The 14874-nt window shown below is 41.1% G+C and overlaps 1 protein-coding gene across 3 annotated transcripts in view; it reads left to right on the top strand.

Moving 5' to 3' along the window:
* STAU2 (staufen double-stranded RNA binding protein 2) overlaps positions 1-14874 on the top strand; it is a 229831-nt gene that overhangs the window by 3266 nt on the left and 211691 nt on the right. For all 3 annotated transcript variants that reach the window (XM_066623814.1, XM_066623815.1, XM_066623813.1), the window contains exons 2-4: positions 6146-6353; positions 10106-10236; positions 11628-11787. In XM_066623814.1, the coding sequence (XP_066479911.1) occupies positions 6155-6353; positions 10106-10236; positions 11628-11787 (490 nt within the window). In that variant the 5' untranslated portion in view covers positions 6146-6154. The remainder of the gene's footprint in view (positions 1-6145; positions 6354-10105; positions 10237-11627; positions 11788-14874) is intronic.

The raw sequence follows: 14874 nt of genomic DNA on the forward strand, positions 1-14874 counted from the left end.
GATGTTATTGTTTGTAATCCTTGTTGGAAACCACACTAGTTCCCCTTGGAGAAAGGTGGTATGCAAACATTTGAAATAAAAAATTATATCCAGCAATAGCCATGTTTTGTTGCACTATGTCTTGGGCTATTTAAAAATGATACTTAGCATATTACACAGTGCTTTTTGCAGTGTTGCTCCTACACATACCTGATCAGAAGTAAGTTCCACTGAGTTGCTTATGAGTCTGCCTTAGGGTCCAACCCCATCCAACATTTCAGTGCTGATGCAACCATGCCAACAGGACATGAACTGAATCCTGTGATGGGGGAGGTAGTCACAGAGGCCTCAATGTAAGGGAACAAATGTTCCCTTACCTTAGGGCTGCACTGTGGCTGCACTGGTGCTGGAAAGTTGAGTCGGATTGGGCTCTAATACTGTCTTGGGCCGCTGATTCATTTAGGTCAAATTGACTACACTGACTGGCAGTGCGTCTTCAGTTTTAGACATGTGTTTTTCCAGTCCTACCTAGAGACACCAGGGACTTCTGCAAACTAGGTGGTTTCTCTACTACTGAGCTATTGGTGTCCAGTGGATCTTGTGCCCTGGTAAATGTGCTTAAGATTGCAGTGAGTTTTGAAAAACTTCGCGTCTTAGTTCAGAAATTCTTCTAACAATCTTAAAAAATAGGTCACTATTATCTTACTGCAGATGTTACTGGTTCAGCTAAGATATGCTAGTGAGTTCATGGCTAAGGCTCGAATTGGACCAGGGACTTTCTACTGAAAAATGATTTTTCGCTTCAGTAGACTATTCTATTCCACCTGAGATATTGTCCAGGGTAGTCAACAGTTAGTAATTCAGATGCTGAGAAGTGTGTCAAGTTGCCCTTTACTGGGCCAAATTTAAGTATTGTGGGATATAGAGTTTTGCCCTTTCTTGCTTAGTCAAAGACTTGTGCTCACATAGTAGCAAAAGCCAGTTCTGAAAAGTTATCTACTTTGGTTTTGTTGGTACTGCAAACTTAGCATTGTAGCAGTTTTCAAACATTTAATGCCATTTTAAAAATTGAGAGGAATCCATTCCAATTCTATGCTGACAACTTAATGGAAAGCAATGAGCAGGCAATATCTAGAACAGTGGTTCTCACACATTTAGCACCGGGACCCACTTTTTAGAATGAGAATCTGTCAGGACCTACTAGAAGTGATGTCATGACCAGAAGTGATATCATCAAGCAGGAAAAAATTTTCAATCCTAGGCTGTAATTCTACCCACACTTACCCAGGAGGAAGTCCCATTGACTATTATTGTTAAAAGAATATACATAGAAGCTTATTAAAAGTACAGGTCTGTAACATTTCCCCAGATGCAGTCACATACCATGGTAGCATCCAGTCTAATATATTAAAAAAAAAAATTGAACTGAATGGGGACCCACCTGAAATAGGTCGTGAGTCAGTCTAGTGGGTCCTGACCCACCGTTTGAGAAACACTGATCTAGAAGATACTCTAATAGTGCAATCTTATGCACATTTACTCAAAAGTAATTTTTGTATTGCTTTCATTGCAGCCTAACTCTGTTGTGCTCTGCACAAGTCACAGCAGCAGAGAAAGGACACCTGGCCATATCACTAAAGACTAAACAAGCAACTGTAGTTTAGAATACTCTGAGCCAAAAGCAATGATGTAGTTAAGTTGCGCTAGTTTGTCTGATATGTGACCTTGTTTGGCCCAGTTCCTTTTGTTCCTGTGTGGTGTTTTTATATAGCTGGATGACCATCTACCATGAGACAAGAGACTCGAGCTTCAGCCCCAACCATAAGTTCTGTTGCTGCAAATGTGTTTAGGGTAGTTTCATATCCTAAGGCAGGGGTCTCTAAACTTTTTGGCCAAAGGGCCGCATCAAATATCTGGCACAGTGTCAAGGGCCGGAAAAAAATTAAATATAAAATTAAAAAAAATACATTAGAGATGAAACTTAGATGAATGAATAAAGGAATGGGCTCAGATGTCTAGGACTTCTCCAAGCACAAACACAGCCCAAGAAATAAAGCACACACTTAAATGGACCCCCATTCCCCCACCCCACAAGCACAACTCTGGTTGTGTTTGGTCAACTGGGCCAGAGGTTCTCAGGGGATTAGAGGCTGGCTGCGGGCCAGATAGAGGCTCGCGGGGGGCCGCATCTGGCCCCTAGGCTGGGGTTTGGAGACCCCTGTCCTAAGGCACTGAAGTTTCAGCTTCAGTAAATGTAGTTGAAAGTAACTCATTGAACACTGTGCTGCATGTGGTCAGTGATGCCTCCTTTTGGACAAGGGACACCATTTTTTTTGCAACCAGAATCTATATTTGAAAGTGTCTTTTTATACTGCTGCAGTTATAAATTAATTACATGTGTGCACACTGCTACTGCTACATGATCTGCTATTGCGGGTTCTCTTAAGCCAGTAACTTCTGCATTTTGTACAGGAGTTATACTAATGCAATCTTTTGCCATGTTCATTTTTCAATGGTATTAGTTACTTAAGTATAGGTACGCGTTCCGGCCAATGATGGATCGCATATATGACAGCAGTTCCATAAGATTTAATGGGACTAGTTTGTAGCCTAGGAACAATAGGCTATACCAGATTGCCCCACTAGAAAGTGCTGTGCACTAAGAATGTTCGCACAAGGACAAAACTGTGTAAGGATGTAATCCTGAGAGCATATCCCCGTTGTTAGGCGACACATACCTGTATTAGCAAAGAACAGCAGAGTATTGTAGCACCTTAGAAACTAACAAATTCATTGTAGCATAAGCTGTCATAGGCTGTAATCCACTTCATTAGATACATAAAGTATGTACCAGGTGTTTAAGTATTGGCCGTTTTCAAAATGATAGTCATCAAAGAAAGGCCATCAAATCCATAATATTTGTTACAGTTAAGTGGTTTGAGTTCTTATAGTGGATACTCTGCACTGGAACAGAATGGAGCTTAGCCTTCACTGTAGTTTACTTAGGTACATGATTGAACTGAAGCGGCGTGAAGCAGGGCTGTGTTCTTGCACCAACCTTGTTTGGGATTTTCTTCACTGTCCTGCTGAAGCATGCCTTTGGAACCGCAACAGAAGGCATCTATCTCCGGACCAGATCAGATGGAAAGCTCTTCAACCTCTCCAGACTGAGAGCAAAGTCCAAAGTCCAGCTGAAATGTCTTCGTGACTTCCTCTTTGCCGACGATGCAGCTGTCACTACCCACTCTGCCAAAGATCTCCAGCAGCTCATGGATCGTTTTAGCAAGGCCTGCCAAGATTTTGGACTGACGATCAGCCTAAAGAAAACACAGGTCATGGTTCAGGATGTGGACTCACCTCCCTGCATTACAATCTCTGAGCATGAACTGGAGGTTGTCCATGACTTTGTGTACCTTGGCTCAACGATCTCTGACACTCTATCTCTCAATACTGAGCTAAACAAACGCATCGGTAAAGCAGCTACCACGTTTTCCAGACTCACAAAGATAGTCTGGTCCAACTGACAGAACATACCAAGATCCAGGTCTACAGAGCTTGCATCCTGAGTACACTTCTGTACTGCAGCGAGTCATGGACTCTCCGCTCACAACAGGAGAGGAAACTGAACGCTTTCCACATGTGCTGCCTCCGACGCATTCTCGGCATCACCTGGCAGGACAAAGTTCCTAACAACACAGTCCTGGAACGAACTGGAATCCCTAGCACGTATGCACTGCTGAAACAGAGACGCCTGCGTTGCCTCGGTCATGTCGTGAGAATGGATGATGGCCGGATCCCAAAGGATCTCCTCTATGGAGAACTCGTGCAAGGAAAGCGCCCTACAGGTAGACCACAGCTGCGATACAAGGATATCTGCAAGAGGGATCTGAAGGCCTTAGGGATGGACCTCAACAAGTGGGAAACCCTGGCCTCTGAGCGGTCCGCTTGGAGGCAGGCTGTGCAGCATGGCCTTTCCCAGTTTGAAGAGACACTTTGCCAGCAGTCTGAGGCAAAGAGGCAAAGAAGGAAGGCCCATAGCCAGGGAGACAGACCAGGGACAGACTGCACTTGCTCCCGGTGTGGAAGGGATTGTCACTTCCGGATTGGCCTTTTCAGCCACACTAGACGCTGTGCCAGAACCACCTTTCAGAGCGCGATACCATAGTCTTTCGAGACTGAAGGTGGCTAATACAGTGATTGAACTGAGATGCTGCTTTTCAACCAAAAGCATTTGTCTTGAATTACTATGTAGCCATACCAATGTAACATTTTTTGAAAGTGGTGAAACTTTTTTAAATGAAAATTTTATCAAAACTCATTTTTATGTCTTGGATATGCAGTAAAGTGATAGATCTATTGGTTTATACTTTTTGCTTGAGGAGCAGACCTCTGTGCAAGCTTTGTCAGTTACTGCTGAGCCAGTACACTTTGTACATGCTTTAAGAAATCATCACATCACATGGGGTCTCAGTGGTTCCCAAACAGCTTACTTGAGAGACTAGTTCTTAAACTTAAATTTTGCCCCCATAAAAACAGCCGTCAAGCAATAATTTTAAGCAAAGTAAATCTAGGGAAATTACCTCTTGAATAAACATGGTTATAAGTTTGCTGTATAATATGATACTTAATACACAGTACTCACAAACATCTCCAATATGGCAGAGGTTTTTATACATTTATTAGGTAAACTTTATTAGGTAAACTTCAGTACTGAGTCTCATGTTCACTCTTGTGACCTCAGTTGAATTTGTGGGCCTCATATGCATCCTTTTATGCATCCACAGGGAGAAGTAGGGAGAAGTGAATTTGCAGGAAAGATGCATTTGCTTCTATACAGTACTTTGAAACTACTTTGCCAGTAGTTTAATCCAGCAATAACTTCAACAGTAAAGAACTTCTGTATTGTTTGCACTGTTGGTGCAAGGGAAAGTATTCTGAGTTGGTGATGATGACATAGCCAACTACAGCAATGGCATTTTTTGCTGCTGGAGTGAACTGCTGCTGTTTGAAAGACTGCAACTTAAAGTGAGAACTGCACTTTATGAAAATATGAATTGTCGTGCTGGGCCAGACTGGAGAATCATCTAATCCAATATTCTGTTTCTAAGAGTGGCCAAACTTTGCTCTTTCTTAATGGCACAGAGTTAGACAACATGGAGTCTAGGAATGCTGCTGAAATCTGATTTTAATCATCATACTACCTGCAATGAAGTGTAGGAGTACTTATGCTGTATTCCTACCTACCCCTGTTTTATGTCATTAGAAAAGAAACTTGCAGCAGGACAATCTTGTGTCATTTGGGGGCTGTTCCTACATTTGACTGTGGGAGGTGGAAGAACTGCCACGGGGATCTTTCAAAAAGAGGTCCAGTTTTGTAAACAAGAATATAATACAAAGCATCATATTAAAACTATTCTTGAAGGCCAAGAGAAAAAGAGAGGTGAATTATGCCAGTTGTAAGACTTCCATTTTTACTTTTTTATTTTTCTTTATTTTTATTCCAAAATGAAATTAAAGCATAACATCAAGCCTGCAATTGAAGAACCATCCCTTTCTTATAAGCTGCCATGATATGCAAAACCTGGCAGAAATATTCCAGATGGGTTGTACTTGGTTTTCTTTCCAATATTTTGCAATTCAGATTCATGTTGTCATCAGTGAGTTTGCAAGTAGACATCTATATTTCTTCTAAATGCAATCTTTGCTGCAACTGAAGAGCAATACTAAATATAGAAAAGGTTTCCTCTAACCAGTAATTTCCTGCATAGTTCTTACAGTATGTTTCCCAAATGCCAGAACTTAAGAATTCTGTCACATATTCTATCCATTTTACATACATTTCATCCATTTTAGCACATTTCCAACAGAACTTGTTAGTATTAGCATGTATCTGCCTAGGGCAATCCTAAACATGCTTACTAGGGAGTAAAAACAGCTGAACACAGTGAGACTTATTTCTGAGTAAATGTAAATAGGATTGCATTACAGCTTTTCTGGGATTAAGCCCCATTGAACATATTGGCATACTCACTAGAGATGCACAAGACAAATAAATTATATGAACTTTTTTAGACAGTACTGTTGGTTTGTTGATCATCTGTAGCTTGACTCTTGCAAAGAAGATTTGCATAATAATACTAATAATGTACTGGTGTTCTTCCCTCAGTAAAAAGTAATGGCACAAGTAACAATGCAGACCACACCAAATCACTCCGGACCTACCCTGTCCCCAGCGCTGCTACCCCCATCAGTAACAGCAACAACTTCAATTGGGCTTCAGCCCTCAGTGAATGGATCCATTCCAGAATCAGCAGTCGACTATAATAATTCTGCAACTGGCCTGGGGGATTCTATACCTTCTAGCAACTCACAAGGTGAGGAGCTGCCTAGTTTATGTCATATTCAGAGGCTCTCTACGCCTCTGAAATACTGCTGTGACTTGACTGCCTCCCTGCATTTATTTGTTCCCCCACTGGCTCAGCAATGTGTGTTAGGTCTTGCTTTGTTTTTATGTTTCACTGTTTAATGTTAAAATTAATGTTTTTAATGCTTTGATGTTTTTTCCCTCTTACATGTTTTGATACTGTTTTCTTGTTATTAGCTTTACTCAAAACATTATTTGGCCTAGTTAGCTTTTTAAATTAAATGTAGGGTTTTATCGAGCCTTTTATAAGGATTTCATAACTGTATAGGAGCCTTGAAAAGCACATATCTCTTCCCTATCAGCCACTGTATTTTTAGAGAAAAGTTTAATGCTTCAGGAGGTGCCATATTGCACTTTCTCCACCAGAGCAAAATGCCTTACAGCACAAGCCTATACATATTTACTCAGAAATGTCTCACTGTGTTCAGTGGGGCTTACTGTTTGAGAACTGCATTTAGAATTTTTTGGCAGCAAGTGGTATTTCTTTTGTAGTCCTTCAAATAAAGCATAGTTCCTAAATTAATGCAATGAAACATTGATCTCAAAAGTAGATTTGTAAGGAAACCTTTCTGTTGGGAAAGAATACAAAAGAATAAAGGGGGAAATGCAGAAGGAATAGCATATTAGTAAATCTTCTACTGATCAAACATTGTAGGATCAACGTTGCAGATGTAATAATAGTTTGAAGACAAACAAGGCTAAAATCTTGAGCCTCAAGAATCATGTTTCCAATAAGGCTATACAACAAAAGAAAACATTTAAAATAACTCCATTGGAGTGTTTTCTTTTTCTTTTGCTTATTCCTGTTTTGACAATGATATTTCATTTAACAATCTAATTCATTTCATCCCAAACTCTTGGAGTGAATTGCAATAGTTTAAAACAAATGCATGCAAATGTAATTTAAAAATATTCAAGATAAATATAAAAGGTATATTTAGGGCCTAATTCTATGTGGGCGTGTAAGATCCAGGCCACTGATATGGCAGGTGCTCCACTATTTTGTGGGCTGCTGCTATCAGCCTGAAGCCTCAGATGCTGTGTGTGGGCAGCACTCGACAGCAGAGTCTCTGCTGCTGTCAGTGGGGTGGGGGTAGATTGATGTGGGGAGGGGGGAGGATCTTATCCCTCCTGGGCCTGGACCCAACCTCTAAGTCTTCTCAGATTTACAGCAGCTAGATAGCTGGCATAGATCTGAGAAGACTGGTTGGGGACCCAGTAGCTTATAGGGGGAAGTAAGTAAAAATGTTTTTTAATTAGCTCTCCTGGGCTGTCTGGTCTCCTGCCAGCCCATAGCATGCACCACGTGCTCCATCAGCAGTGTTGCACACTCTAGGCCAGCAGGGATAGGATTGGACTGTTACAGTGCTAGCTTATGCCCCTTGACTCAGAAATAAGTTCCACTATGTTTAGTAGGATTTACACCTAAGCAAATTTTTTATATGATCATAACCTAAGACTGAAAGCCTGTATACACTTCCTTTCGAATAAGTTCCATTGAGTTCACTGCAACTTCTGAGTAGGCGAGCATAGGATTGTGCTGTCAGTATAGCATGAGGTACATGCTGTCTTTCACCAGTGCTGCCTGAGAGACAATAGCCTTGATGTTAACATAAGCTTCTGGGCTTGCTATGCACTTTGCGTTGCGAAGGCAGTGCTTTTATCCGGTAGTAAGTGGTGATGACATGAAACGCTTCACTGCAGTGACACCACTGGCCACTTAAGAACATAAGAACAGTCCCACTGGATCAGGCCATACGCCCATCTAGTCCAGTTTCCAGTATCTCACAGCGGCCCCACTAAATGCCCCAAGGAGCACACCTGATAACAAGAGACCTGCATCCTGGTGCCCTTCCTTGCATCTGGCATTCTGACATAGCCCATTTCTAAGATCAGGAGGTTGCACATACACATCATGGCTTGTAACCCATAATGGATTTTTCCTCCAGAAACTTGTCCAATCCCCTTTTAAAGGCTGAAGAGGCCCAAACGCTGTAGCCTTTCCTCATAAGGAAGGTGCCCCAGCCCAGTAATCATCTTAGTCGCTCTCTTTTGCACCTTTTCCATTTCCACTATGTCTTTTTTGAGATGTGGTGACCAGAACTGGACGCAATACTCCAGGTGTGACCTTACCATCAATTTATACAACGGCATTATAATATTAGCCGTTTTGTTCTCAATACCTTTTCTAATGATCCCAAGCATAGAATTGGCCTTCTTTACTGCTGCCACACGTTGGGTTGACACTTTCATCAAGTTGTCCACCACCACCCCAAGATCTCTCTCCTGATCTGTCACAGGCAGCTCAGAACCCATCAGCCTATATCTAAAGTTTTGATTTTTTGCCCCAATGTGCATGACTTTACACTTACTTACATTGAAATGCATCTGCCATTTTGCTGCCCATTCTGCCAGTCTGGGGAGATCCTTCTGGAGCTCCTCACAATCACTTTTGGTCTTCACCACTTGGAAAAGTTTGGTGTCGTCTATAAACTTAGCCACCTCACTACTCACCCCTGTCTCCAGGTCATTTATGAAGAGGTTGAAAAGCACCGGACCCAGGACAGATCCTTAGGGCACACTGCTTTTCACCTCTCTCCATTGTGAAAATTGCCCATTGACACCCACTCTCTGTTTTCCTGGTCTTCAGCCAGTTCTCAATCCATGAAGAGGACCTGCCCTCTAATTCCCTGACTATGTAGTTTTTTCAGTAGCCTTTGGTGAGGGGCCGTGTCGAACGCCTTCTGAAAGTCCAAATATATGATGTCCACGGGTTCTCCCGCATCCACATGCCTGTTCACCTTTTCAAAGAATTTTATAAGGTTCGTGAGGCAAGACTTACCCTTACAGAAGCCATGCTGATTCTCCCTCAGCAAGGCCTGTTCGGCTATGTGTTTTGAGATTCTATCTTTGATGAGGCATTCTACCATCTTACCATAGATGTTAGGCTGACCGGCCTATAGTTTCCTGGGTCCCCCCTCTTTCCCTTTATAAAGATCGGTGTGACACTTCTGGGTTTGGAGGCGAAATGGAACCTAAAAATAGTGGTAGGAAGGCCAGGGTGGGTGGGTATGCTTTTTCAAGTGTGCAGTTTTCATGGTCAGCAGCTCTGCCTGCTGCTCTTGCCTTCCTGCCGCTATTTTTAGCCTTACGCCATTGTCTTGCTGCTGTGCAGCCGACCTCCTGCAATGCCCTAGGGAGTGCCTTCTGATGTTCCAAGGTGCTGTGATCCATGATTGCCTATAGCAAATTTCTCAGGTTGCTTTTGACCAAGCCTGATGTTGCATCTCAGGTAAGGTCTTTTTGAAAAATATATCACAAGCAACACCTGACCGCTCTTATGGTGTGTTCACTGCTCCTGCACAGATCAAGTCTTGTAAATCAAGTACCTCTCTACTACATTCCTGATTATAGAAGTAAATATGCTTCTTGTTAAAGAATTTCTAAAATATTTTTCCTTTTTACAGAATTGCATATTGTTGAAGAAAAAAAGAAAGACATGCACAATTGTAACTTTGTAAAATGTCATAATCCACATGGAATTATCTCCCTGGATGGGAGGCGGATATATTTGCCAAAAAAGAAAAGAAAAAGGTTTTAGCCAGAACATTTTAGTTTCTTCTCTGTAAATGTTACTATTTATGCCAGACCTGGAATAATAGGTTTCTTAAATGCTTGTCAATTTTTTTTTTAAATTTACAGTTCCTTTCCAAGATAACATGACAAACCCCAAAGAGAAAACTCCAATGTGTTTGGTAAATGAGTTAGCCCGTTTTAATAGAATTCAACCTCTGTATAAGCTTCTGAATGAACGAGGACCTGCTCACGCCAAGGTAACATTATATAGATTTAGGTGTTTGTCATTTTTTAACATTTGCAATAACATTTTAACAGGTTATTGAGAAGAGTGTTTTCATATCCTTCAGTAATGTCACCTTTGTGTTGGCCCTACATAGAAGATACCCACCGTTCCTTTAACAGTAAACTTTTGTTGTCTTTTATTATGTAACCTACATTGCGTTCCCAGAAGAGTGGAAAAGCAGGATTTACATTTTCCAAATGAATAAATTATGGCTGACATCACAGTCTGCTTTGTGGAAGTGTATAAAATGCAGTTTATCCTCCTCCTTAAACTTAACTGCAGACCAAACTAGAGGATATCTAGGAATTCAATGGTTGAAGTTCTCCACATGATTGGAGTTCCCTACATTACCCCTGCTAATTGGGCTCCTTTTAAAGTGCTGTTCTGTCATATATAGCAGGGGAAGAGCAACTGTCCCTCTTCACCCCAGCATGGCACCTTTTCCAATAGTTCTTCTTGATCTCTTTCTTACATCTCTTTTTAAACTCTGAGCCCTTTGTGAACAGGGAGCCACTTATTGATTTGTTTTGCTATGTAAAGCACTTTGTGAACTAATATTAATATTAATAATAATAATAATAATCTTTATTAATACAAAGAGCAGCTACTGGAGGCATTGATTTGAATTAGGGCAGTGGGCTTGGGGTGGATTCTCTACTATAAATCTTTCCTTTCACCTTCCCCTTTCAGAGGGGAAAACAGGCAAGCCCCTATACCTATGCTGGTATGTTTTTCCAACCACTGTAACAGGCAAATTTAGGAGCGGATGATTTCAATCAGGGAATTGGTGTGGAGGCAAAGGGCTAATGTCTCCTCTGTGCTACATTTATGATCCAAATCGAAGTATCCTGTGACTGCTTGAAAAAGAAAAGGATGTGAGGAATCTCAATAAAAAATCTCCCACTTATTATTACTATTATTGTCTCCGCTTTGAATGCTTTAAACACAACAAAAATTAGAAAAGAAAAATACCACTGAACAAACAGAAGTGCAACCCTCCCCACCCTCAAATCATTGGTGGCTATGGAGGTGCTTATACTTGCACACTGTTTTAATTGGCAGGAAAAGTGACTGCACGTTGACACTGGGAAATATGCCACACAGACTGTGCCATTCACAATACTATGGAAATTGTTGTATCAGCTGTGTAAATGCAGGGAGGAGAAAGGGGAATGAGATTGGAGTACACACATTCACTCAGAGCTTCTTGCACCTGATCCTTGGGATCTCTGCAAGATCTAGGCAGACTTAAGCTGATGTACCCAATTTCATGACAGTCCAATGAATGCAGTTCTGGTGCGCGCGCGACAGGGTTGCTTTGACTAACTATGCCCTTATTTACTTGTCCCGTCTTCTTTGAAGATGTTCACAGTGCAGCTGACTCTTGGAGAACAGTCATGGGAAGCTGAAGGAAGCAGTATTAAAAAGGCTCACCATTCTGCTGCCAGCAAAGCTCTGAATGAAAGTACCCTACCCAAACCAACTCTTAGACCACCCAAAAATAATGTTAATAACAATCCAGGTAAGTAATTCTCCAGTAATTCATGAATGTGTTTGTCATGGACTAGCATAGTTTCAAGTGCTTAAGCTGTAGTTTGTTACAGGCATCAATAATGCTGAAAAATAGGAACCAGCAGAGTGTGGTAAGTACTGTTTGTAAAGGTGAAGATATCACATTGGGGGACAGGCCGTAACTCAAGTCTGGCTGAATTTGGGTCCAGGGGACCTGTGTTGAGCCAGATCTGCGGATATAAAATCCATGGATAAATAGGCTTAACCTATAATGTTATCAGCATTGTGTGAAACTAGGGTATTGTATAGAAAACCTACCACATTTTGCAAAGTACTGTATGAAATAAGCATATTTCATTCTGACATTATAAACTTTACGTAGGGCAGTGGTTCTCACACATTTAGCATCGGGACCCACTTTTTAGAATGAGAATCTGTCAGGACCCACCAGAAGTGATGTCATGACTGGAAGTGACATCATCAAGCAGGAAGATTTGTAACAATCCTAGGCTGAAATCCTACCCACACTTACCCAGGAGTAAGTCCCATTGACTATAATTGTTAAAAGAATATATATAGTAGCTTGTTAAAAGTACAGGTCTGTAGCATTTCCCCAAATGCAGTCACATTCCATGGGGGCATCAAGTCTAATATATTAAAAATAAAACATTGAAATGAATAGGGACCCACCTGAAATTGGTTTGTGACCCACCGTTTGAGAAACACTGATCTTTGGATTTTAATAGAATGCCTTGGTTTCATACAATGCCAGTAAAGAACTCGGTAACAACTACCTAGGGAATGCATGCAGATGATTTTATTTTATACGTTGTGTTGAAGTTTTTGACATGCTATAGAATATCTAGGCATTCTATACAGTACCACATAATACAGTACCACACGATGTCAGTAACAGTAACATCTTAATTATCAGGCAGGGTTTTCCCCTCATCACCTGAGATTCTTTTAGTTGTAGATGCTGGGAATTAACACTAGGATCTTCTGCCTGCAGAGCATATGTTCTGCCAATGAATGGTGGCCCTTAACTCTTTACATAGCTGCATTTAGATGCAGGGACTTAGAATAGTAAAAACAGGGAATGCAGGGACTTGGAATAGTAAAAACAGCCTGTGGAAAAATTAAGTACCCAGTCCTCCAGTGCCGTTGCTGAAATAAAATTTGTATCTTTGTGCTTATGCACATGTATTTCACCAAATATGGAGCATCATGTGTCATATTTCAGGTTTATTTGCAAAGGCTGCAGTTGAGTTTCAGTTTGCCTATTGTGGAGTGAAGCCAGCAGAGGGCTGTAGAGTCTACTCTTCTGGATAAGTTTAGATTCAGTATTCCTGAAATTATGATCAGATGGATATTGGATTCAACGTGTCTATTTTTTGAATGCAAGTCTTGACTTCTCCTTCATTTTGTGAAAATGGTTAGGTTAAGTGTAACTGATAGAAAAACACCACCTCTATTAATATCAACTTTCTATTAATATACTGAGGATTATATGCTAAGTTAAGTGGTACTCACACAAGCTATTTTCCACACTCCATCCTCCCTATGGCAACCCCCTGAAGATCACTCCTGGGGTTTGGAAGGTCCTTGGGAATGTTATAGGATGTTGTACAGGGAGATTCAATGGGAGGGAGAAATTCACCCCCCAAAAATGCATAGAGGTAGTTTCTGCATGGAAACATGCTACCTAGGACAGAACCCTGTATTTATGCTAGTTCCTGTTTTATTTATCAAAACGAGAGTGTCATTTTTCACCTGCTTTCACAAACTGTTTTATGTTAAAAAAAAATGATACTCAAAATTATTCAAAGCTAGACAGTTAGATTTGAAATTTGCTTCAGAATGTTGGCTTCTTTATTTGTACAAATCCTGTTTAGGTTCCAAAGATACAGGGACTGTGTTACTGATGGTTTAGTTTTGTCTAGTTGTCTTTATCTGAACTGGTTTTCATGCTAGCTTTCCTGTGCACATGAGATTTTCTATGATTCCTGCTAACTGGATAAGAGGCACTTTTTTCAAGTGGGTGCTCCTCTTTTTAGAAGGGAGAGAGTAACGGGCCCACCTCATCCCAGCAGTGTCTTTTCTAGTGGCTGTCTGCTGGTGTTCCTTTGCATATTTTTTTATTGTGAACCCTTTTGGGACAGGGAGCCATTAGTTATTTTGATTTTTCTCTGTAAACTGCTTTGTGAACTTTTTCTGTTGAAAAGTGGTATATAAATACTGTTAATAATAATAATAATTTCAGAGTTTCTACATGAAAGACTATTCATCATAGGAATTAACATGAAACCCATCTATACCATATTACACGCTATACTGTTCTGTACACAAAGTCTTCACTTAATATTGTTTTGTTTAATGTCATTTGCTTTTATGTCGCTGACAAAATTTGATCCCTGTCCATTGGGCTGCCCACTTCCAGCTGTCCTGCTAGATCAGAAGAAGGCTTCATCTCCACACTGTCCTCCTTCCCCCTCCCTCATCAACACCCAATGCCCATCCCCTAGGTAACTGGCTGCTTGTGTTTGGCAGGCTGGAAGCCTCATCTAGCGAGGTGCAGCATGCTGCCACTTGTCTCTCCACTTCTCTCTGCTGCCTTACAAGTCCCTGTAGTGCAGCGTCTGAAACTCCACTTGTCAGTTGGCATCCCCAAGCAGCTGCAGTTGCAGTGGAAGGTTTGGGGTTCATGGCAGGACCCGTGGATGCACTGTGCGCTACCAGACACTCATGTTGTATATCATCCTAAGGTAGAATTGGTTCCATTTTACAGCATTTCAGTTAAAGCCACAGTTTCCTAGAATCTATTTACAGAAAGTGAGAACTTCTATATGTTTTTAGTGTGTTTTTATTGATCATTATGCTTGTACCCTGCCTCAAGCACCACAACTGCAGAGAATGCAACAATTTTAGAAATAAGTATAGAAATAAATACATCTAGCATGGTGCATGAAGCAGTCCAAAGATTTATGAAGGTGCAAGCATGTACATTAAAGTTCAATAATTGGAGAAGCCCCCCCCCCCCCAAGAGGGCTGCCTGCCTCTCTTCACCAGTTGCAATCCCAGAGGTAAAGAAGCTAAG

The sequence above is a fragment of the Tiliqua scincoides genome, chromosome 4 (assembly GCF_035046505.1).
Source record: "Tiliqua scincoides isolate rTilSci1 chromosome 4, rTilSci1.hap2, whole genome shotgun sequence".
Classification (NCBI taxonomy): Eukaryota; Metazoa; Chordata; class Lepidosauria; order Squamata; family Scincidae; genus Tiliqua; species Tiliqua scincoides.